Source organism: Geospiza fortis, unplaced genomic scaffold, assembly GCF_000277835.1.
Source record: "Geospiza fortis unplaced genomic scaffold, GeoFor_1.0 scaffold424, whole genome shotgun sequence".
NCBI classification, from domain to species: Eukaryota; Metazoa; Chordata; class Aves; order Passeriformes; family Thraupidae; genus Geospiza; species Geospiza fortis.
The window spans coordinates 1,173,705-1,198,470 of record NW_005054354.1 but is presented as its reverse complement, the minus strand read 5'-3'; the positions used below and the strand labels follow the sequence as shown (position 1 = coordinate 1,198,470).

Below are 24,766 nucleotides of genomic sequence, written 5' to 3'. Positions count from 1 at the left end.
ATATCTTCCTTAAAAGAAACATAGTCAATCAATTCTAAACTACAGAATCCTACAGATATATGGTGGGGAAAACAATATAATTCCCGATGTTGTTATTTACTGGGCTATTGTAAAATCCTTTGTTAATAGTTGGATATCTATAGAAACCCATACTTTGAGATAGCAGTAGGTAGACAGAAACACATAATTACTGATAGTTAAAGCAAACAAACAGTAAAAGTATCTTTTGCCTAACCATGCTAGAAAAATCAGAGTATGCCAACTGAATGAAATACACTGAGAGCAGGACAAAACTACTGTGATCCTAACGTGCTATTATAGTTGATCACTGCTTCTCTCTCTCCTTCATTTTATCAATGTAGTTCAGCACCTCTAGAGTCCTGCCAGCCAAACTCAGGTACTCGGCCTCGGCAAAGAAGGCGTCTGTCCCGGCCGCGCTGCCGCTGCCCGCGGGCAGCTGTCCCTCCCGCGCTGGCCCTTCCTGCCCTCCTGCCGTGCCGGCAGTGCCGGGAGGGGGGACCCCGCCTGGGCTGCGGGCAGCGGGGAGCGATCCCCCACAGCTGCACACCCTCAGGGTGCCGCACTGGGTGCCCACATCCACCTTCTCTACGGCCACAGGGCCCTCGGTCTGCGACCAAACATCGCACCTGGTGCTGCTACCGACATGCTCCCTCTTAAAGGCATGGTGTGATGGGCCCTGAGACAGAGCTGTGTGGGTTTTATTTTCCTCATCTGTGGCACAAAAATTAGAGTCTTTCTCCTGAAGATTGTTTGCTTCTTTTCTAGCCAAAGTACTGCTGGGCTTCATACCCACACTTCGGGTGTGAGAGCTCTTGGGGGCCTCTCTGCTCACTGAGGCTGAGAATAGGTTGGCACCATGTGCCTTCAAGGACTGTTCATTCAGATATTCCTTCTTTTTGGCTGTGTCTTCATCTTCAGACTGTTTGAACAGAATTGTACAATTGTAACTGTTCAAATAGTTCAGTAACTAAGGACTAAAGTAATGACTTCCTAATAGCTAAGTGAAATAAACAGAAAGGCCAGAACTGTCTGCTTTTGGTTGTTTACAGGCTTTTTTTTTGTTCCTTCTCCAAGGATGGCTCTTGGTGAAGAGAAGGTGGCCAATGCAGACCTTCACTCTCATATGCAATTTATACTCTCACACATGGCATTTTTGTGCTCAAGAATGACTGAAAACACGGTGTGTCAAATCATTCTGCTTTACAGGCATGTAATGTAAGGCAGCTATACATACAGGAAGAGCATAGAACATTGCTTAGCATCTTCCCACAGTCATGCTATGTAATTCCACAAGGCCAGTCATTATCAAGAGAACAGACCACATATCTGTCAAACTAAGGAAAATTTACAGCTGATAACTTCTTGTCCTCATCACACATGAAGTTATCTCATACAAAACAAAACAAGATTCCAGCTACATCCACCCTTAGGTGCACTCGGGCATAGATATATGATTCAAATAAAGCCCTGTCAGCCCACAAGGATTTACTTACTGTGTCAGGACTAGAGCTCAAATAGCTCTCAGACTGCCTAGGAGAGTAACTGTAAGACTGGCTGCTGAGAGGTGAGTCCACATCTTGAAAAATTAGATGAAAAGAAAGAAAAGGTTACTCATGGAACAATCCCCAAAGATCCAGCTCTCAAGTACAGCATGTAGAATTAAACATTACTATTTCTGATGCAGGTTTAAGATACTGTTTAAAGAACAAAATGCTAGCAAGGTCAATCTAGCTCTTAGCAATAGCCAGTTCTTCTCTTCTCAGGTCAACACATCTTTACAGAGGTTGTGAGATGGGGCCCCCAAAGCCTCAGCTGTGCTGTTAATCAGCAACAGAACTGGGCTACCCAAAAGGAGGAGGGACTCTGGAGAGCACAGTCTGCAAGAGAGCACAGCAGACTCCATGTGCACACTGGCTGCCATACAAGTTACACATTTCTTTCTTGGACATCCCTGAGAGACCTTCTTCTCTGAAATGCAGCCAGCACACTGACCCTACAGCTACGAGGGAGCACCAAGGATGTAGGATTGCCTCACTTACTTCCCTCCCTCTGTCCACATGTGGAGTGACAGCATATAGTCTAGTGGAAGAGAATAACTCTTCAAGGAAAAGCAAGCACAGCTAATTCTTAGTTACCTGGTAATGCTAGTTGTCTTTTTACAGTGCTGTATGAATCAGAAATACAAGCCCTTATCAAAGTTAACATTCTAAAAAGATCATTCTCCCTGGCTTTAAAAGTAACTGTTTCAGTTCCACATGTAGAGAAAACATTTTTAAGTGATAGTGTATAAATAGTACTAACCCATCTCATGAAGATATGAACTCAGTCCAAACTTATACCCTTTCTCTTGTGCTGTTGTAAACTGTTAAAAATAATAAGGTGTTAAAAATAATAGTGAGTGTTCAGCTGGATCAGTGTCTCCGGTTAAGAGAGGAACATTCAGTTTCTGTATTACCTAAAGGAATCACTGCACTGTACCACAAATTATTTTAAGAGGTATTTTTACCCCTGAGTAGTACTATATGTGGCTTTTACAGGCAAGACATCTGAAACACTTTTTATATGTATACTGGCACAAAGCTCCTTTATAATACTGAAGCATCCTGTATACAATGTCTGGGCATTGCCTGCAGAACCTGACCTTAAGTGTTGATGGGTAACTTACCCAATGTCTTTCAGGCATCAGCCAAAGTGTGGATGAAACCATGTGAACTGTGGACCTGTCTATCTGAACCATGTCACCAGCAGCAGCTCTTTCTGAATTCCTCACATAAACCATGATGGAAAAGAAGCTTCCATGGCAGTTAATTCAGTGAAGCCACATTAGTTTCTAACTGTTGTGGACAATCCTTCTCCACCTCAAATGAATCATGCAAACAGAGGGCTTGACAAAAAAAAAAAAGACATCTTTTTAAAAGTTACCTCTTCAAACACAAAGACATGGTTCTGATTCCAGGCTGTTTCTTTCACAGACTTGTCGTCACTGTGGAATGCAAACACAAGTTCTCTGGTAAGTGATTTTTCCCCAGCATTTTTATTTCCTTTCTGAGTTAAATTCCTCACTGGTGACTTTTCAATTTTTACTTTGTCTTCAGTAACCATTAAATGCTTCCCACTACTGAGATCACTGGACTTATCTCTGAACCTGAGATTTAACACCAAGAATATGTTTTCATAAACTTAATTTCTGTTGGAATGCAAAATGGAATTGAAGCAATAACAGAAGATAGTGCTGTTTTGTAAAATGAAAGGTACTATGTATCAGTCTCTGAAAAACAAGTCTTTAGTAAAACACAGAGCACTCACATAGTTCAGAGGAGACACTTGCTCTCTAGCCAGTGGAAGGAGACAGAGTATTTTAGAGGACAAGCCAGATCAACAGCTTAATTCAGGATCTCCAAACTGCCCCATGAAGCAGTATTTCTGTGTGCTTATTATGGGCAGATACACAGAGGCATAATGGGCTTTCCTGTGTATAGATTTATTCACAATGTACAGTACTATTTTCACTAAGAAAACCTGAGTCCTCAGCAATACTGTTTAAAATTTGGCCTTCTTGTGCACTTAGCAGGATTTCTCCAATTCAGCAAAGTCTCTGCAGTTATCACTGGTTAATAGATTGGTAATTTCCATGACACTCACCTTTTTTTTCTTGAATAATTCTGCACATTATCCTTTAAGATATTCTGCTGATCATGGTAATAAGCAAATGTCTCTAAAATACAAGAAAAAGTAAACCTTGATTTTGAAATGCAATAGAATAAATACAATTTATATAAAAGTTTCTGTCAAATTTTTAAAATAATTTAAATAGTGGGTTTTAAAATTATGTGACTGCATTCTGAAGGTCCATGATGTTTTCAGTTGGGGCAGATACATCTCTGGTTACAAGAACATATATCTTTAAAAGGAGAATAAAACCCAAAATACATGTCCTTAAAATATGACACGCACCAATTTTTTCAAGGTTTGCTCTTTTTTCTTTCTGTTCACAGGGCATGAAGTAATGCTGTCCCTCATGACAGTTCTGTCGGTGTGTTTTATGAAGTGCACTTGTTTCCTTGTAGCTTGTATTTGACACATTATTACTTTTAAGGAAAACCTGTTCTGGAGCTGTGAAAATGCCTTCAAGGTGTCTGTCTACAGAATCTTCTTTTGCATTGATTGCAGGATAAACTCTTCTAGTGTCACAAGAATAATTTGTGTTGGTAATTTGATTTCGAACATCAGGAACAGTGAAAAAAATGTCATTATTGCTTTGGTTAGGAAAAGGATTAAAATGCTTTGTGGAAGGATTATTATGGATTGGTTGACTCTCTTCTTCAAATAGTGCCAGAAAGGAACAACCACTTCCATCTTTCAATCCTGTAGTTTCTTTCACAACATCAAATATTGGCTCTTTTATTCCTTCACAGTTTTCTGATTCATTACTGGCTATTATCACTGGATTTTTCCTGGCAGAATTCATGTAGTCTGGCCTGGGGGTAGGCAATGAGGTATAACAGGGGTAGAAGAGAAAAAAACATTTTGCTGAGTACACAGACAAGCAAAATACTGTTAACACAACATTTTATGATAATTTGATGATAAAAATATTAAAAACTTCACTGCTCATTACACTTGATTTTGTCCTAAATACACAGTATTTCAACTGAAAAGTGTGTATTTTATTATGTATTATATCTACTTTATGGTAATGTTGATTTAAAAGGGGTCCTATTTCTTAATGTCTCCAAATATACATGGAGTACATCCTCCTGGACAGAGAATTGTGATTTATAAAATCAGCCACAGTATGTCACTGCTGCTCCACCAGCTGACCAAAGGCGGCCACGTCGGGGAGAAAAAGAAAGAGGAAAAGAGTTTCTTCCATTCATAAAAGCAGGTTGCTTAAGACTGTATTTCTCTTCCATACTGAAAGCACATAACAAGTGACTTTCATTTGTACTTGAAATCAGTAATTCTGATTCAGCACAGAATTTTTCTGTTCCACTGTCAGGAGGCCAGTCAGACATTTTGTTATGCCTCTACTTCCCTACCCCACTTCTGAAAGTAGTGGTTTTGAAGATTTTATCATGTGAGCATCATGGATATGAAAGCCATCATGCTTTCACTTACTTGGCTCTTAATCTAACATTTTCGCTGTGTTTTTTTCCAGGCTGGATCTGCTGACTGACCTTTCAGAAACTCTGAGCAAAAAGTTGAGATTCTTCTGAAGGACAGAGATCTGGCAAAAAAGACCATTCAAAAAAAAAACCCCTTTCTTTAAAACATTCTAAGCAAGGCTATCAATAGAACTTGAAACTGAAATGTAGTACAGAAAACTCTTACTGGAGAAAATACCTGTGGTGTTTTGATCAGCAAATACTTGGAGCTGAATAAAGATTCTATGGAATTTAAATGAGAAACTAGTTTTCTCTAGTTACAGAAACCTCACCAGGACAGTTTTAGAAGGCTAAACACACTAGAGTTTATTTCAGAGGATACTTGGATAGATCTACATGAATAAGGTAAAACCATTTTGTGAAGCAATTCAGAGCCTTTCTCAACTCCAGCTGAATATTTTGTTATGCAAAATAAAATTTAAGAGTAGATGAGGAAATATGACCCTAAAACTTTTAATTAATATTTAATAACCTTGAGGTGCCACAAGTCTCAGAATTACGCACATTGATTACATCATCAGTATGTTACATTAAACAACTGTATAAACTGACACCCTACTTTTCACATACAGTGAAAGAAACTCCCTTCGCAGAAGAATTTTCGTGATCTCTTGAGGTATAAGAATTTATGGCTATAATGGATGAAAACAAAATGAGGACAATACAAAGAAATGGATCTGAAGAGCAGTTGGAAAGGAAATGGTGTTAGTGACCCATGAATGGGTAGAAGATGAGAGGATAAGCAGATGAGTGCAGGCCTGATAGCTGGTGGAGAAAGAAGAGATGTAGGTGAGATAAGGTTATACAGGGCTCAGTGTAAATGTATGAATTAGGAATTCACTCAGATGTGCAGCAAGGTGAATACTGTGCTAATTTTAGGTTTTGCTGGAGAAAGCCAGGAGAAGCCACAAGAAGAGTGGAAGTTAAAGGGGCTGATGTGTTTACTTATTATTTGGCCAGTGATTTTATGGGTCACTTGACTCCCCAAGCAAACAGCCTGCAGGCCCTTCAGGAACAGCAAAATGCTGTATGGCCTTTTTATGTCTCTATCCAGCCTACGCTAGAGATGGACAGGAACTTTCAACCAAATGACAGACTGATGGAATAGAAGGAATAAAGTAAGATTAGCTATGTAAGACCTCTAGGTCCAAGGGAGAGCTGCTGGAAAGAAAATTAAATGAAATCTTCAGTACAAATGAGTCTGGCCCTAAATCATCTGTGATTTGAAAGATTTTTAATCAGCACATACAAAAAGAAATATATTCTCAATTTCTATCCATTCTTTTAAAACCAAAGTGTATATTCTCATAGAAGTATTATTGAATCAATTATAGGGAAAAAGAAAGCTATAGTAGGATCACATATGAAAGAGAAGGAAAGAAAATGCTTTTTTCCTGGAACCCCTAGCATAAATAATGCAGGTGCAGATGCTCAATTGCTACTGCATCAAGATTGTCAGAAAAGCACTTGCAACACTGCCCAGAACTAATAACACCTGGGGCAGCTTGCCCCTCCTCATGACCTCTTAGTAAATCTGTGCTATCATTCAAGGTGAATTCAGCAACACTATCATGTCTGTGACATTGCAAAAAATAGATAATGGTTCCAAGTGCCTCCCAAAATTCAGATTTTGTTGCCTTTCAGCAAATTTAAATAGCTTTGTTTAGTATTTCTGTTTGATTTCAATTTTTATTTGAAAAACAGTCAGTGAAAAAAACAAGTAGCAATAATGTTCTGATTATTTTAGTATTATTCTTATTAAAATTGACTGTTATTTTCCTCATTAATGTAAAATCACTGCCTACCTATCAAATGGCTTGAACAGCTCCTGAGACACTGTATCAGACTTCCTGAAAATAGACTGCCTTGGAGGGTTTGTATTCCAAGGGTCTTCATCAAAGCTGTTACCTGGCTGAGAAAACAGTAGAAGCTGTCAAATTGTGAATATACATAATTGTCTTTAAAACTTTCACATTGGGTTTGCAAACAATATACATCTTTTCCCACTATTTTTATTTCTTTATATCTTTACAGCAGAAGCCCAAACCTCCTTGCAGCCCAACTGTTGCCAAACAAACTTTAGCCAACAGATAACTACTTTGAGCACGACAGTAACAGACAGTTTTTTCTCATCCTATTTTTCATTCATCTGGTTCATAGCCGCCCATTTTGGCTACTAGAATCCCGTGGGAAACTTTGTCAAAAGCCTTCCTCAAGTCAAGGTAAATAATGCCTGCTCTTCTCTCTAATTCCCAGAGCTACTAATTCCATCACAGAAAGCAATTGGGTCCACCAGGCAGAGTAAGACCTTGCAAAATCTGATGGCTGTTTGCAGACACCTTCTTGTTCCTCATGTACCTTGGAATTGCCTCTGGGAGCTTAGCTCCTTAATCCTTAATCCAGAGACAGAGGTGAGATGATGCTTCCCCAGATCATGCATACATTTTTGCAGGTGGACATAACATTTGTGTACTTCTTCTCACTGGAAAGCTTCTCTGCTCACCACAGCCCTACAAGGGTGATAAATATCTGCCTTGCAGTGATGTCATCCAACACCCTGAATATACTAGGTTGGACTCTGTCCAGTCTCATATGTTTCTTTATGTCCAAGTTACAATGGATTCTCCAACCTGTTCCTTCCAGACTGGTTCATTCAACTCCCCCAACTCCTGACTGCATTTTAAGATGAGCCAGAGAGCAGATTTTGTCTGAAAATTTTGAAGCAAAGTAGTCTTTGAGTACCTCAGGCTTTTCCATAGGTAATTTTTCACTAGGTCTCAACTCTATTTAGCAGTGGACAGCATTTTCCTTGGTTTCCTTTCTTTGATGACACACCCACAGAAGTCCTCCTTGCTGTTCTTCTCACCCATTGTGATTCTCAGCTCTGGCCATCCTAATGCCACTCCTCCCAGCTGAGGGGATCCTTCAGTCTTCTTCCTGCCTTGCCCATCCCTCCTTGCACTCTTCCTCTTTGCATTCGACCTCAGTCAGGGGTTCCCTGATTCTGCCAAACTGGTCTCCAGAATCGAATCATTCTCTTGCACATAGGAGTGGACAAAACACAGTAGTGTTTTGAAAACATATTTCTCAGGCTTCTTTGTTTTTCAGGTCAGCTTTCTGTGAATTTTGGCCTGCTCATTTGCTGAACAACCCATCATCTCCCCTTCTGAAACTCCTTGAGCATTTCTTCCTCACTTACCTCAAAACTTCAGAATACCGTTGGTGAAACATAATTTTTTTATTATTTTCAATGACTAATATATTTGCTAAAAATAAAGCATATTATATTTGCTATCACTTTTCTAAGGATGATTCTTTTAAGAATCACAAAGTTAACAAAAAGAAAAAATAGTAGTATGCATCAGAACAAATAACTTTCAACTGTTTCTTAAAAGTAAAAAGTTTCAGAGCACTGAAAATACTGTAAGAACTATGTTAATCACTGAGACATTAAAAGATAAAAAATTAGGTCATTAGATCACCTGGGATCATGCGACACCCAGTTACATTAACTGTATGTTTAAGAAAGCTGTATTTCTAACTATAATATATTTCAGGTTTCTTTAACCAAATTTAGAAGCCAGAAGCAAAAGAAAAAAGTATGTGACTAATTCTCTCTCTGCAGATATCTGCAACACTGAGAGTGCAGTGAGCAAAAGCTCAAGTTGAGCTTATTTCAGAATAAAATAAATATATTTGTATATACAGAATATTCATTGCCACCCGCCTACAAAAAATGTTGATCAATCATAATTACCATCACCATTACACTAGTTTTACACACCAAATAAATGCAAGTTAGTTTAAAGTAATTCCATAGAAATAAAATATTAACCAAACCTGATTTTGCAGCTTTTTTTTATAGATCTGTTCCCAAAAGTTGCCCGTTAGTTTTGTGTTGAAATTTTCTTCTGAAAGCTGTGTACAGTTAGAGAACTGAAAGCCAGAGGAGGGCAATGGACAAGCACTAAAAACTCTTGCCGTGTTGTCTTCATTTTCCATACTAGAATCAACATAGCCTAATTCTATTACTTGTGGAATGAGCTAGACAAAACATAACAAAGACATATTTTATTTAACTAAAACTGTTTTGATTTAAGCATACAGTTTAAAGTAATCAAGCCATTCTGCATCTTTTACATCTCTGCACATAAACCACAAAGAGGAGAAAATTTTCTATATTCTGATATAGAATTAGGATTCTGATATAGAATATAGAATTTCTATATTCTGACTTTTCACTAATAACTTAAGGCAATAAGGGCTTGTTTCAGGGAAACATGTTAATAACTACTTAATCTGAAGCATGCACACAAATGCTATCCTGAAGAGAGATGGATATAAATACATTTTTAGCTTTTTTTCAAGAAATATATAAGCAGCATGAAAATAATTTATCCATATAGTCTTAAAGAGAAAGAAGACTTCATGTGTTTCAGTATCCATGAGATTTGTCCACTCTTTGAAAAATTTCTTAAAAATACACTAATTACTGCAAATTTTTAGAATTATATCATTAGAACAATAAACTTACCTTATGCTGGTATTTTACCTTTTCTGAGAGATGTTGTCTTCTGCTTTCCAAAACTTGCTTTTGTAACCTTGTAAAATGAATAAAAACAGCCTATGAAATACAAGATCAAAATTATTAAAATATTCTGAGTATTAATTTCAGAATAACTTGACATATTTTTCCACACATCTTAAAGCAGCCTGATTGTTAGGCAGTTGTGAGCAGCCTGTCTGTGAATTGGTCACTTCAGGGTGTCCAAAGCTGGATGGGAAAACAGTGTAAGTGCATAATGCTGTTTGAATAACCTGCTCCTTGAGATAAATTTAGTATAAGTACCTGACATGAGTACAGACACTTAAGCATTTTTTTAAAATCTCCCAGCTTCATGTGCAGTTTTTTATTCAGAATTTATTAATTATCCTCTCGCAGTAAGAGTATCACTGGAATGACAGGAGTGGTTGTGAAACTTCCCTCTTTACAATGGTATGTTTGTGTTTTCTTAATACCCCAAATGTTAAGACTTTAATGAAATACCTCTCCCAGAACCTCACAATTGCATAACTATTGCCTATTTTATACAAGTACCTGCTCTGGAGATCATCTAAGTTTGACTTATGTTGTGTACGTAGGGGTGATGTGGGAAGCTCTAAGTTATGTCTCCTGATGGGTTTTTTTTCTTCTTCAGTGATATCAATGTGGACTGGTCTCCTCACGTTCTCTGCAATGAATGTATTTGTTATGTCAGTGCTGGGCTTGGAGAAAGTTTTTAAATTCCTGAATTTTCATTAGAGTACAAAAGCTGTTGTTTTATATTTCTTAATCCATTTAAAGCCATATTTGTTTCTTTCTTTGCTACTAATAATACAAAAACACTATTCTAAATGGCACAATAGTATGAAATTATTGAGTCAGCCACTGCATGTGTACAGGCTCTGTTGCTTTCCTCAGTCACCTTCTACTCCTCTGAGCACAGGACAAAAAATGTTCCATAATCTGGTCTATGAATATGTCACAGATGACAAGAATCATAGAATTACAGAATCATTTAGGTTGAAGAAGACCTTTAAGTTCATCTAATTCAGCCATTAAACCAGCACTGCCAAGTCCACCATTAAACCATATCCTTAAGTCCCACATCTACATTTAAAGAGCTAGGACTCAAGTTTTAGTGAAGTTTCTCAAGAAGTTTCATAACGGATTTTAAGAAAGAGAATCTGGGTAGAACTGACAAGACTATTCCAAATGCCTCCAAAGTTATGAAAAAGGAAATGGATGGGAAATGGGCCCACTCAACAGTAAAGAGGAAAAGTAATGAATCTGGGGTAAAATTAATTAATAGAATGGGGAAGGTAATAAGTGCATGTAGCAGTTTAGGAACAGTATTCTCCAATTTAGCGTTCCCACAGAAACACTTCAAACCGTGTGTTACCCTCTCCCGTCTCCATCCTTTCCATCTCCCTCTCCCTTTCCTTCTCCCTCTCCCCATCACTCTGCAGAGGATGGAGAGGAGAATTGGAGGCACAAAAGGTAAAGATCATGGGTTGAGATAAGAACAATTTACTGGAAGCAGCAATGAAACAAGAAATTATATTCATAACAGAGTGATGATTCACAGGCAGGTGCTCACTACAGGGAGCACAACATTCCCTGGCCACTCACTTCCCACTGCCCACTGAAGGATGGGACTCCTTCCCCTGTGCATGATGTGAGGGAGTGGAGTCACCTCAGGGTCCTGGCCAGGCCTGTCCTGGCTACTGCAAATATTTACCCTGGCCTGGCCTGGAACAAGGACACTGCACAAGGCTATAAAGGTGAAGTAGGCAGGAGCCAAGGCTGTTTGATTCCTCTTATGCCCAGACATTTTATTCAGTCATAATTTTTGTATTAACATAAAATTTTTTACTTTAAAAATAAAACAACATTTACTTGAGTGTTAAGTTGTAAATGGAAGAACAAGACCTAAAATAACAGCAGTAATAGTTAAGAATAACTAATTCTGATGTGTCAGAATACACAAAACTCACCAGTGTTTTCTTTTTTGGTTGATATCTGGTTAACCACATATAGATTAAGAAGATCCAAACTGACTGCTGAACTTTTAGGAGACGATACTTCCAGGAGCTTCATTTTTGACTTCAGTTTCTTTCTTTCAAAGTATTCCTTAATTTTTTAAAGGACAGAGTAACTTTTTGACAGAAGCTTCAACCATGCATTACCAGTATAGGTAATTCTTTTGAAACTAGCAAGCAAGAGCAAACTATTCCTAATATAAAAGCACATGGTTAAGTATCTCTGAATTCTCATGCCCTGTTTGCTCTTACTTTATTTTTATTGCCTTGAAAAAGAATACAAATATAATTTGGTCATATTCAAAATAAATCATTGTTATCTTGATGCCAAAAATTTAGTCCTTAAATGCTCATTTCTCAAACTTTGTGTACAACCACTAAAAATATTTCTTAAAATAAAAGATACCAAATGTGGCAAGGACTAAGTCCTAAAAAAATTTAAACGGTCTTTTCAGGAAGCATGTAAGATAAGCAAATAAATCAGCAAGATTAAGTACACCAGATGTGCCATGTATAATGACACAAAGAGTTTATTGTTCTATTGTTCTCCAAATTTCTCTCTTGACAAAGAAAATAGTTTTCTGACAAAAAAAAAAAGTAAGATTAGGAATTCAGAAAGAATTTTTATTACAAGGAACAAAAAGAGATATGACGGACACTTTGAATTTATCAGGACAATAATAAACCCAGTAAGATTTTTTTCTAAACAAAATACAGATATTGAAAACTGAAGGCTATGCCAAAACAAAAAATAGCATTGGCTTTTCTTCTGAAATGTAATCCCTGTCATGACTGCAGGTTACATGTAACTAATATACCTAACATGCTTGTTGGTAACTAATTTTTAGTATCATTTATTATTATCTTTAGCTTACCACGATAATATTATCTATGGAAAATATCTGTTCTTCAGTTAAGACAAATATCTTCAGTAAGGTAAAATCATCCTGTGTACAAATCAACACTTCAAAATTCATTTTACTTCAGGGCCCACACCCCAAAATGTAACCACTTCCCTTCATTGTCCCAGATGTATTTTCCCCATCACCTCTAAATTACTAAATTATTAATAATTACATAACAGCAATTAGAAAATTACCACTGTGTCTAGTAATTTAGTACTACATTAGTAAAAACAATCCTGTCTTTTCCTGTTTTCCCTCTCCACTGAAACAAATTACATGGTCATAATATAAATTATGTGGCTTAGACCAGTAATCCCTGAGAAAACAGAGAGCTCACAGGGCTCCAGGAAACTGGGAAAGTGATGGGGACAAGCTGCTGATTGGTCCCAGATTCCCATATGTAAATGTTTTAATTTGAGTAATTGTCTCTATACCATCAGCCTGTTTTTACTCAACCTATATATTCCTGTGCCCATGCTCTGGGTATTAGGGGTATCTGTTTCAGTGGTGGAGCTTCCCTATACTGCCTCTTTCTTCCTGCTGCTGAGCAGGAAACTGACTCCACTTATTATGGTTATAGCCAATTTCTCTTGTTGTTTTCTTTCCTGTTTGAAATGTCTCCTGCTATGCCAGGGATAAGTTTGATTCCCTTATTTCACTTTCAGATTCAAAATACAAATAAACCATCCTCCTTTTGCAAATGCCAGAAGAACGATTTTAATTTACAGGGCCCAGAAGGATGGCTGTGTAGGTGTGTGTTGGGCCAGCTGACCACATGGTTATCACCTGAGGCTTCAAGCAATCCCTTGTGCTCCCATATACCAACACAAAATGGTAACAGAAGTAATCCAGGAAAGCCAAAACTGGGCACAGGCCAATTCATTCATTCACACCTTCTCTTCTTGTTGTAATTCAGTTTAGTAAATCTAGAACAAGACTTTTACCCTAAAAGTCAGGGAAACGCATTGTAACTGTTTAGCTATTGTTTTGAATCTCACTCCAAAGGCTTTGAAAGTTTTACCTAAGTGAACCCACTAAAGCTTTTATATAACAATATAAAATCCAATAGGGCTGAAACTGTTTACCTTTTGTTTTCTCCTTTCTTGCTTTAATATGATTCTGCTTCTGTAAAATGCAAATAATTATTATTTTAATTGCAAAAGTATAATCTTGAGTCATGGCTTGAATTTCTCATCAGCGGTTCTCAGTTTTAGGACACAAATATGTTAATACGTTATGTGTTTGTTATGTTGTGTTATGCTATGTTATAATGGATCAAACCTTCAGGTAGTAAAGTCAACATATCTCTGTTGAGGTAATTTTGAGTGTTCCCAGTTTACTCCTGTAAGGATAGGACCACATTTGATATTAGGCTACCAAACACATTTAACATGAAAAAACAAAACAGAAAAAGCTTTTAATCATTTGACTTGTACGCACATTTCACTAATTTGTAATTTCTTAAAACTTAAGAAATCTTTGTCAATTATTATTTCCTCCTAATTTTCTTTGTCATGCTGCAATATAGCTACAAAACTATATTAGCAAAACAAAAGCAGCACTATATGAGTTTTTGCCTTTTGGGACTTTCCAGAATACTGGGGACCTTTTGTAAAACAGGAAAGCAAAATAGATTGACACTACAAGTTGCTGTTGTTTGCTCAATATAGGAGACAGGTATACCTCCAACTACTTGTCTCACCTGTCAAACACAGCCTTATGTGAAATGCTTGTAGGACTTCGTGCATAAAATTGGAAGTCAGGGTCACTGTTCCATGGGCAGAGTCAGTGTGGCTGCAGTCCTTAGGTCAGTAAGATTAGGACTTTTTGTGAGGGTTAGAAATTTAGAGTATTCCCTTGGAATTACCTTTTGCTTAAAAGTAGAGCAAACTTTCCAAACATATGCATATAACATTCACCCTTGCAGTGGGGAGAACCCAGTGATGTGTAGTTTTCTAACACCTAAAATGTAAACCCCAGATTTACCCAAGGAGCCCTGACAGATCTACCACCAGCAGCAAGCAGCAGGTTGATTTGTATTTGCTGAATATGTGCAGTACACCTACACACCAGGTTTTCTTACAGAGGGTCTGGGAGGCAGGTAATTAGAACAAAGCTTGGGTTGGTATTTTGGGGTTTTTTCCACGTGAAACTCTCCCTTCCTCCTGTTTCACAGAGGCAACATTCAGAAAACTCAAAGGGAAGACTGGGAAGACTTTTAGATGGGTAGGGTGTTGTTTCAGTTTGATTCTGCATTGAGCCCAGACAATTACAAAGCTGTGTTCAGCAATGCTGCTTCCCAATGGCTGACAAAATCTGTGGGGTTTACATTTCTAGTAGAATGGCAGAGGGCACAGCACCCAAAGAAACAGAATATTATCTTTCTTCTTTCTTTATCATTACAACTCAGTTTGTGATGCTTTACTATTTCAGTGAATCTCAGTACCTGTACATCCTTTTCCCCAAATGGTAAGCACTGCTTTTTGTGAGGGCATGAGAAATGCCTCACCCAGCCCCTGTCTGTGGAGAGACACAGAGCCCAAACATGACTCCCTGCCTGGGGTGGAGGGCACCTGCACCTTCCACAGTCTGGCTCTGGAGGGGACTCCGGGGCTGTCACACACCACGGCCTGCTGGTCTGTGAGGGGACACCAGGCCTGAACCATACACACTGTGGCACTACTGTTCTGTGGAGAGACACTCGTTTGGTCACAAACACCATGGCTATGCCCACTTTGTGGGGGGAAATGAGGCCTGAAGCACACATCATGGCTGTGCTCTGTTTGTGAGGGGACCCCATGGCTGCCACACACAACACGGCAGTGCCTGGTTTGTGAGGGGGCATCAGGGTTGTTAAACACACCATGGCGGTGCCCAGTCTGTGAGGGACACTGACACAGCATGGAGCTGTTTCTGTTGGCTTTGAAGAGTTTCACTTACCGACTGCCACCCACCCAGTTCATTTTCTGCTGCTGAGGAGGCTGGGAGGGAGGGAGGGCTGCCCTGGGTGCTGCTGGCTCTGTGGGCAGAGGCAATGGCTACCCCGGGATGGTTTGCAGCCTCCCTGCAGGGCCACAGGACCCTTCTGAGGGGCCTCCTTCGCCCTGCGAGCACCAGGGCAGCTGCTCCCCATGCCCCCAGGCTGGCAGAGGAGGAGGAATGGTAGTACAGGGATTGACAGACAAAGGGGAAGGATGCAGACAGCCAAGCGAGGCACTGATGGGGAAAAGGCGATGCTCTGGTTGCTGCTGCCCTTCTTCTACCCCTGGTGTTTCCATACAGGCTGCTGCCAAAGCCATCGCCCTTTCCCAAGGGAGTCATGAGCATCTTGTCCCAAGTGAATTGATTTATCTTTCAAGTCCAGCTTGTCTCTGCTACAACCACTGTGATTTTTAGGACAAGAGAGCATTTTCCATCCTGCTCTTCCTCAGGTATTTCAGGGGCAACAGGGGAAGCAATGAGCAACAGGTAGATGTTGCTGCCCTTGGTCCTGCCTGATGAGCTGTTGTGTGTAAATGTGACTAACCCTCGAGGAGAGCCCCCTCAGGGATTCTTGGCAGCAGCACAGCTCCACTTGCTCCCTTCCCCATAACTCACTTCCATCGCCTCAGCAAGTGAAGGCACCCATTTACAAAACAATCATCAAAATTCTACATGAATCTTTTCCTGTGGTGTTTCTTTCCTGAGTTATCTTTAGCCTAACATTTTTCAGCGTACTAAAGTTTGATTAGCATTAGTACAACAATGTGAAGAGTGTTCAGAGTAGATATTAGGAGTCTAAAATTAAAAATCAGGCAAGATGTTTTTCTTTCTAATACTTCTAATTTGGCTAGGCTGTTTATAGAATCTGATAAGTATACGTAATTGTTTCTTGTAACAACACTAGATTAAAATCTTAATGATAAATTATATCCATATTTTAAGTCTATGCGTCTCTACAGCTAATATGACAGATGACAGACTGAACATTTATTTAATTTCTTCACTTCAAATAATAATTTTTATTTTCAATTCTAATCTAGTGTAAATGTTGAACTTGCTTATACTATGTCTAAGATGTAGTTTCATGTATAACATAATCAAATACCTTTTACATTTGTTTTTAATATACGATATTTTCTATATCACCCTTACTCTTACTTTTTCACAGTACAGTCTAGATTTAAATTAAAAAAGTGGGATTTTCTTTATTTTTGACTTATTTTATCTGGTAGTTATCCAGGAGAAGTTACATGGCAGATTCAATTCTTTATTTTTCAACATAATAAATCTCCTCCTCCTCAAATTATTTCTTGCAAATAAAGCTAATGACTTTTCAAACAGTCATAAAATAAAACATCAGTTCTTTTTTGAGGAGGGCAAAGTAAAAAATGATATAATACCTGAGATGAATATGATTATATTTCCAATGTTTGCATATTTTGCCTTGACTGTCAACATTTTAAAATTTTGAAATAATTCATTTGAATTTCTGAATTATGGCATAATTTCAAAGAGTTGTATGATATCATTAATTTTTAAAAGCTCATGAGAGTGAGTTTCATAGAGCTTAGCTGATTCTCTGGGAAGTGAAATAAGAACAGAACAAAGAGGCTTCCTCTATTTGTCAAAGACTTAAGTTTAAAGATTTCCCTTTTTTCTAACATTTATAGCTACTCTTCAGAATAACTATATCTCATGTTCCTTCGTTAAGAAAGTATTATACAGGATCTTTTTCAGAACAGCTTTCCAAACTTCAGCACCTGAATTTTCCTTTCTGACATGCTTCTTCATTATCAGAGCAGTTCTAGATAGAAGAGACATATCAAAGCATCCTAAAGCAGTCTAAGAAAGCATTTCTCCAGGGAGGCTCGTGTTGAAATGTTGTGCAACTTTTGGCACCCAGCTTTGAGTAGGTCCTTACAGAACTCCTGAATAATAAAATAAGAGAGAGGGAGGTCTTCTGATGGGTGACTCGAGCATTTAAGTTAGGGCCCTACTCTATGTCCCAACACACTCAGAGAGGAAGCAGCCAATTTAGACAATGAAACTGTGAATTCAAAGTGTGTGCCAACTCTGTCTGCAGCATTATTGTACTCTGAGGGTTTGAAGATGTTTCTCTCCCTAAACATGTTCCCTTGAGTGAACAGACACTGCTTATGTAAAATCATACCCCCAGAGGCATCGAGAGAGAAACAGAGACAAGATATGTTTCCAAGAAATTTCTCAGACCTGCAAATAGTTCTCATGTTTCTTAACGAACCTTCCCCTTTCCAGAAAGTGTCCTACTCTAATGCTCATTATAAAGGAAGGAATTTTTAAAGAGATGAATGTTAAGTAAAAAATCCAAAACAAGCCCAAACTGGTGACTTTTACAGTTACATTTAAATATTTTACATCATTACTGATTTTTTTTAATGTTAATTTAACGTACTTTGATTTTTTGTTTGATCTTGATATCCAGCATTAGGTTAACTAAATCCATCTGTAGAAAACTGCATAAAAGATGTAGGGAAACTAAAATGCTTTCCTATCTCTATCCAGGGTGAGAATTTCTGGCACTTTTAAATACCAGGATACACTTATTCAGATCCCAAAGTACTGACCTAATTATCTACTGCTAGGAATGCATGACTTAAAAAAGCCTGACTCTGTTCCAAGTGGAAGATTTTCTTTGGCAAATGCAGTGCTTAAACTTTGTTTACAGAGTTGCATGGCCTTCTTCCAGGCCTTCCATGGCCTTCTTCCATACTCGATGCCATTCCCTTCTTTGAGAGATCAGCTTATGGAGAAACAAAGCAACACTGACCTTGTGGTGTTTTATAGTAACCCAGTTGATGGTTTTGCCCTAAAGAGTACTTTTTAAGATGGCTGTGATATTGCAAAATCATGACAGAGTCTGAGGAAGTTCAAAACAGAAGACAAAGCTTTTTTTTAAAAACAAAGTTTCCCCTTTTAAAAGTTCCTCTTGAAAGATAGATCTCTCTTTCAATTAATTTAATGAAAAGTAATTTCCCTATTCACCTTTAAAGGGTGGAGAGATAGAAGATTGTAGAGGGGCTAAATAGTTTCCAAACACAGCAAACTGGCCAGCTCAGAGAGAAGCACCTAATCTACCTAGGTCAAAATTCAATGCCCAGCTTGGAAGAACATGGGATTGGATCCACGTGGCAAACCACCAGCCAGGACAGTACTACTGACAACAGTAGGTTGACAAATTGTTATATGAAGCAGGTGCCATTCTTAGGTGGTATTATTTGGATGGAGTAGTAATTTTTTACAGAATGAACTCTCAAGACAAAGTGCCATCCTTGGCTTGATGGAGAACTGGGCACGAGGTCTATTACAGAGTCTCGTGCTGATAAACCTCACTTTACAAAAACAGTATTTCTATAGATATTAACCAAAGAATCCTCTCTAGATGTGCCAAACTCCAGTTAGGGAACAGTGTCAAAAGCAAATTAGGAGAGGGAGCTGAGAGAATTAAATCCTTACAAGGGGTTAGGAAAAAGCTGAAGGATACCAGACTTGACTTAGAGAGACAGTCTGAACCACAGCAAAAAGAAGATAACAGAGGGGAACACAAACTCAGAGAACGATACAAATACAATTACAACAGGCCAGAAAAATGGGAAACAACTAGGCAAAGTAACCAAACTACTAAATATTTTTTCTTCACATAAACTAGGAGCAAAATCTTTCTAGAAAGCCTAAAGGGACAATTAATTGCCAAGAAATAGCACGAGTGCTCAGAAGAGACTTGGATGTTACGGAAAAGAAATGTCAGGCTTTTTTCATCAGTATTCATTGATGAGGAAATGGGGGACAATTTTATGCAGGAATCTTTCCTGGGGAAACAGGAACAGTGAGGATCTGTCCAAAGTGAAAATAACAGCAGACAAGGTCATGATCTTATCAAGGCAGAATGAAGACCAGCAAAGTACCAGGACTAAATGGTATTCAATGAAGAATTCTGTAATGCAGCATTGTGGAAAGGACCACTTGAATCTGGAGTCATCTTGGAGACCAGAGGCTAGCAAATGTGACACAATTTAAAAAATAAGAATTTTGTGGCAATCTGGAAAGCTCACTTCTGCACAAAAAAATAGCAGGAATTATCTCCAATACTACAGCATGTAGAAAGCCAGTGGAGCTTCTATTGATGGAAGTTTCTGTAGAACACATGTAGAAAAGAGTGATTGCTGCTGTCTTGATAGATTTAATTAAGGCTGTTGACAACATCTGTTACTGAAGGTTTTAAGAAAATAAAGAAGTTGTGAAATAATAGGGAAGGTCCTGCTATTGAATAAAATGCAAAGGGGAGGGAAGAGACTATTTAGTTCTTGTTTTCATGCACTCAAGCACTGAGGACTGATATGGAATAGAGGCTGACAAACTCCTGAGTGGTATGGGAAAGGTGAGGGGGGAGAGGAGAAGGGTAGAGAGTGAGCAAGAGTAAGCTGTGTTGTTGAATGCCTCTTCCAGAACAGGCATAGGTGGACATAAAGTGGAGTTTGTGGGAGCCAGGGTCAAATTAAACAGAAAGAAGTGTTTCTTCACATATGAAATGGCAAATCTGAGGAATGGCTTGTCAGATGTTCATATTTATCTAAGAGTTTAGAAGACTTTAAGAGAGACTGAACAAGTAATTTTAAGAGTCATTGTAAGGAATGTTTAATAGCAAAACCTCCCAGTCTCACAAAATTCTCACAGCTTAAAATGGCCAGAGGTTGGGTGAAGCTGCAGCATCACATTAAATTGCAATTTTTTTCTCTCTTGGTATCTGCTTAGAGCGATTGCTAGAGACAGAATACTGTGCTGGGTGAAGCACTGGTCTATTTGCTTATTTTTAATATTTAGAAGTCTCCCAAATAAGAGTTAATAAGCAAACTGCAGTAGATGATCTTTTTGTTGACATACCAGCTGCAAACCCTCAAATAAATTCTTGAGGCATGACGGAAGGATGGCAGCAGATCCCGTGTTTGGGGTGCAGAAGTAAAAGAATGGTTTTTCTTTTATTCCTGCCTTCACTTTTACAGAGTAGAACACTGACCTGCTGTGGGCAGTGCCAGTATCACCATTGTTAACTGACACCAGCTACATGATTTTACCATTTATGCCTGTATTCTTGCACCTGGCATGCAGCTTGTTTAAAGAGTTTACAATGCACTTGAGAAAAGGTTTAATAAGGCAGCATTAGAATTTTCTTCAGATGATCTGAGAACAAAAACATTTAAGATTTAAAGTAAAATCTGAAAAACATATGTAATGTATTTGAGACTTCTGAAGGCATATAAGAGATACATCCTGGTTCAGCTGAATTATCTGTATGGAATAAGTTTAACAAGAAAGAAAAATCTAGATATTAAAGGCTTAGGTATTAAAGCCTAAATATTAAAAGTGAAATTCCTTTTCTGAGAATATCACTCGACAGTTTACCATGCCTGGAGCAGCTGACATTGACCTCTACCCTTGCTTATTTCCCTCTCCCTCTCACTCTGTAAAGGGAAAACAGCTTGTTTATATTTCTTTCTAGAGCTGTATTCTCTCTAGAATACCACTGTTCTCAGAAGTCAGAACTGTTGGTGATCAGTCTGCTATTGACTGTCCTGTCAGAGAGATCACCTGAATCCCTTATGGGTAAATTATTAGAACCCACAAGTCATGCAGGCTTCAAATTGACAGCAGCAAACGTGTATCTCCTGAAAGATAGAGTAAGGGAAAAAGGACTTCTGGTGCAGGAATCCTCCGCATTTACACCATCCCTGTGATGCTTACACTCGGGAGCTAAGCAACAGAATAGCATCTTCCTGTTTCCTCTCTCTTCTCTTGTGATAACACAGCTCTGCCTAGTCTGGGTACCCCTACAGCCTCATTAGAACCAAAAGAGTTGGAATCAACTGCTTGGTAGGATCAGGCCACAAGGGTCACCACACTGACACTTCAACAAGCTTCCACATCCGTGCCATTAAAACTGTAGCTCTTGCTTGTCTTAGATCTAAGGATTTACACTTAAAGGATTTACAGTGTCTGGATATTCTACTGAGGTATATGAATATAGCCAATAGCTTCTCTAAATCAGACTAAATAAACAGATAATTTCTGGTGACACAAATTTGAAATCAAAGGTCGGGGTATCTTATCACCCTTTTCTGATAAAAACATCAAATTTGCCATTGGTATGCCCTGACGTTGCAAACTAATTCTGTGGGTGTATTTCTGTACTTAAATAAGTGATGACATTAAAGCAAATAGAAAGTTTGGAAGTACTTCAGAGAAAGGTATTTACTTGAATAACGGCTTCTTGTTCATACTCTGTTGAATCTGACTCAAATGAAATCCTACTATTCCCACACCACTATGCAAACCTACAGCTCAAAATTAAAGAAAAAACCAGATGTTCCTAGCTTACCATATAGCAGTACATCATATTTTGGACATTATTTACAGTTCATTACTAGTAATTGAAAACAAGCACTGTGTGGATTCATATTACAAGTTTCACATACACTGGTCCACACAGAAATTGCTATGTACTGAATGCATGACTACATGCATCTAAGTCTTAAAGATCCTAAATGGCAATGATTCAAAACACAGAATTTATATCTATTTTTCACAGAATTTATATTTTTTACATAAAATTTATATCTATTATTGTATTCTATTTTTCTCTCTATTTTTCTATTTCTACTTTTTTTTTTAATTTTGTATGTCCTTATGGCACAGTGGATAACTCCATAAGCAGCAAGGAAATGTCAGTTTACTGCAGATGATGTTACAGCTATTGGACCCTCTGTTAGGATCATACAAGACATCAGATAAATGGTCTTTTGCTTAAAAAATTGCATATCATTTTTTCAAACACTAAATCAAATGGTAGAAAAAATGATCATTGAGTAATGATTGATTATGATTATCTCTTGCATAATAGCCTGCATGTTCCAATTCCACTACCTTCATCACAACCACAAAGTTGTGCAAGGATGAAGTGCTGGTGTGGGCACAAAACAGAAGATAAAAAAGAGGCATCAGCTATCATGATTACACTCTAGTTCCTGAATATACAAGCATTCATGGACTTTACTCACCCTGATACTTATTCTGCCATATATTCTTCCTCCTCAGTTATTGGTTCCTCTACTTAAAAAATGCACACAACTTATTTTAATGCATTTGATGAAAACTAACCTTATGTTTAAAAACCAATCACTTGACACTAAGAAATGAGTTTCCCCTTAAGAAAGGATAAGCCCCAAATAGTCTGGATCTAATATCAACATCCCTTCAATTCCACAGCTTCAGTTACTCAAACTTACTTGATTACACATATCTCCAGAAGTTTATAAAAAAGTCAGTAGAAAATGTGGAGACTACAGAGCATGGAACACTGCACCAATATTACTGCAGTTTTGGCAGTTATTTTTCCAGTACTATTGGGGAGTGTTATTATGACTAAATGTAGTAAAATTCCTGCTTTCAGCAGTAAAAAGAAAAAACATCTAACACCTAAGGCCATGCTCCACAAAGAGGAGTTTGTGCATGGATTACTGAGCAGGATTGTGGCAGAGCAAAACTCTTGAGACAGCAAGAACAGAAGAAAGGGGGTATTTAAAACAACAGTTCAGTCTTTTCTTCATCCTTTCAAAAGAAGGAAATACATTCCTTTTATTGACTGAAACACAGTGTGGTTAGACTTGCTTCACTTAAATGTTCCCACAGATCTGAATGTGGGGTGTACGTCTGCACTAACCACCAAATCACCAGAAGTTTCAGTCATCCAGGATCCTGTGAAGTGAAAGGTCAGCAGATACACAGAACTGAAAGAGATCTGTGAACTTTCCCCTTGGTAAGAAAATGCTAGAGTAATGGAATATTGCAAATAGCTGTGGTTTGGCAAAATCTAAGAGTATGCTGTGCTACACACAAGCCAGTAAGGGAAGTATCCAGTGGAGAGCATGATTAAAAAAATAAGAAGCCATAAGCAAAGCAAGTTCTTAGCCAGTGTATCTTGTATCTCTGTGCAGTGAAAAATCTATTTTACTGACAAAATAATCTGCAGTTAAATCAGGCTTACCTACTAACTGAATGTCTCCTGTACCAGACTAGGTCAGATTTTGACATTTTTCTAGCTTTATCTTGAGTTGTGTGTTTAGGAAAAAAAAAAAAAAAGGCTAGAAGGGCCTGTATCCAGATCTCTGGTCCGAGCTCACTGGCAAAAATAGAATACACTTGAAGATTACCCCATATCCTCTCTACCTAACTGTCCAGACTACTATGGGCTGAATTTTTGCAACCTCCTAGGAAGAAATGAGAAATAGATCTTCCTTGCTTCCTTCTTGTCCTGGTGGTCCTGGCTTACTGGACTTCTTAGAAGGCACCTGGTTGTTTTGATAAGTGGTGTCTGATTTTTAAAAGCAAACCTCACTTGCTCTCAAATCAATTTTATCATTCGTTCATCCTGAAGCTTGTGTTGCTATCTAAACATCATCACTGCACTCTGTTCAACGGGGGGTTGTTTCTAACAGTAATGTGAATTATTTAACACAGTATTTGCTGAGTTACTGTGAGGCAGGTAGCCTCACTCTTCATTTTTAGGGGAAAAGCGGGCTCTTCACTACTGCCATAAACACCTAGTATCACATTTTAAAAACACACTTTGATATACACACTCTAAACTAATGTTTTATCATATACTATCTTACACAGTTACCTTAGTACTATAGTTTCAAAGTGTAAAAGTACCAGAGTGAGTACTCTGATCCTCGCCCTGCAATTTCAGTATCTTTTCCAAACAAGTGAAGCAGTAGAAATAAGTAATTAAGAAAACAGAAAAATAAAGCAGCAAGACAACTGCCTTTACTGTGGCTTTCTTTGTGTGAAATTGGCCGGGTTTCACCGCAGGGGCCGTGCGACTCGGTCGGGGTTATTTTGGGCTAATAACGCCGCCAGTGCACAATGCCGGTTTCCTCTCGGCGAGAGGACAGGAAATCAATTACGCGCACCGTGCAGGCGCTGCCCCGGAGACGCCGCGCTGCCCGGCTCCCTCCCGCGGCCGCCCGGCCGATTTCCGACCCGGGGCTGCCCGAGGCCACCGGCCCGGCTGCGCCGCCC

The 24,766-nt window shown here is 38.5% G+C and overlaps 2 protein-coding genes across 2 annotated transcripts in view; one reads left to right on the top strand and one right to left on the bottom strand.

Moving 5' to 3' along the window:
- Nucleotides 1-325: 325 nt before the first annotated feature.
- CUNH12orf40 (chromosome unknown C12orf40 homolog) lies at nt 326-15,636 on the bottom strand. The gene is made up of 13 exons (XM_014308014.1): nt 15,614-15,636; nt 13,759-13,798; nt 11,724-11,859; nt 10,285-10,417; nt 9,721-9,787; nt 9,027-9,230; nt 6,992-7,098; nt 3,976-4,499; nt 3,664-3,736; nt 2,944-3,028; nt 2,323-2,383; nt 1,515-1,597; nt 326-940 (listed from the first exon to the last, which is right to left on the bottom strand). The coding sequence occupies exons 1-13, from the start codon at nt 15,634-15,636 to the stop codon at nt 326-328; spliced, it is 2,151 nt and encodes a 716-aa protein (XP_014163489.1).
- Nucleotides 15,637-24,610: 8,974 nt separating this feature from the next.
- ABCD2 (ATP binding cassette subfamily D member 2) overlaps nt 24,611-24,766 on the top strand; it is a 43,358-nt gene continuing 43,202 nt past the window's right edge. The window contains exon 1 of the mRNA XM_031059013.1: nt 24,611-24,749. Coding sequence (XP_030914873.1) covers nt 24,611-24,749 — 139 coding nt within the window. The remainder of the gene's footprint in view (nt 24,750-24,766) is intronic.

Coding starts and splice junctions, on each gene's coding strand:
- CUNH12orf40 (XM_014308014.1), bottom strand. CDS start 15,636: ATGAACTGGGTGGGTGGCAGTCG. Junction 13,799..15,613: donor AACTGGGTGGGTGGCAGTCG/GTAAGTGAAACT, acceptor TGCATTTTACAG/AAGCAGAATCATATTAAAGC. Junction 1,598..2,322: donor TTCATATCTTCATGAGATGG/GTTAGTACTATT, acceptor TAATTTTTCAAG/ATGTGGACTCACCTCTCAGC.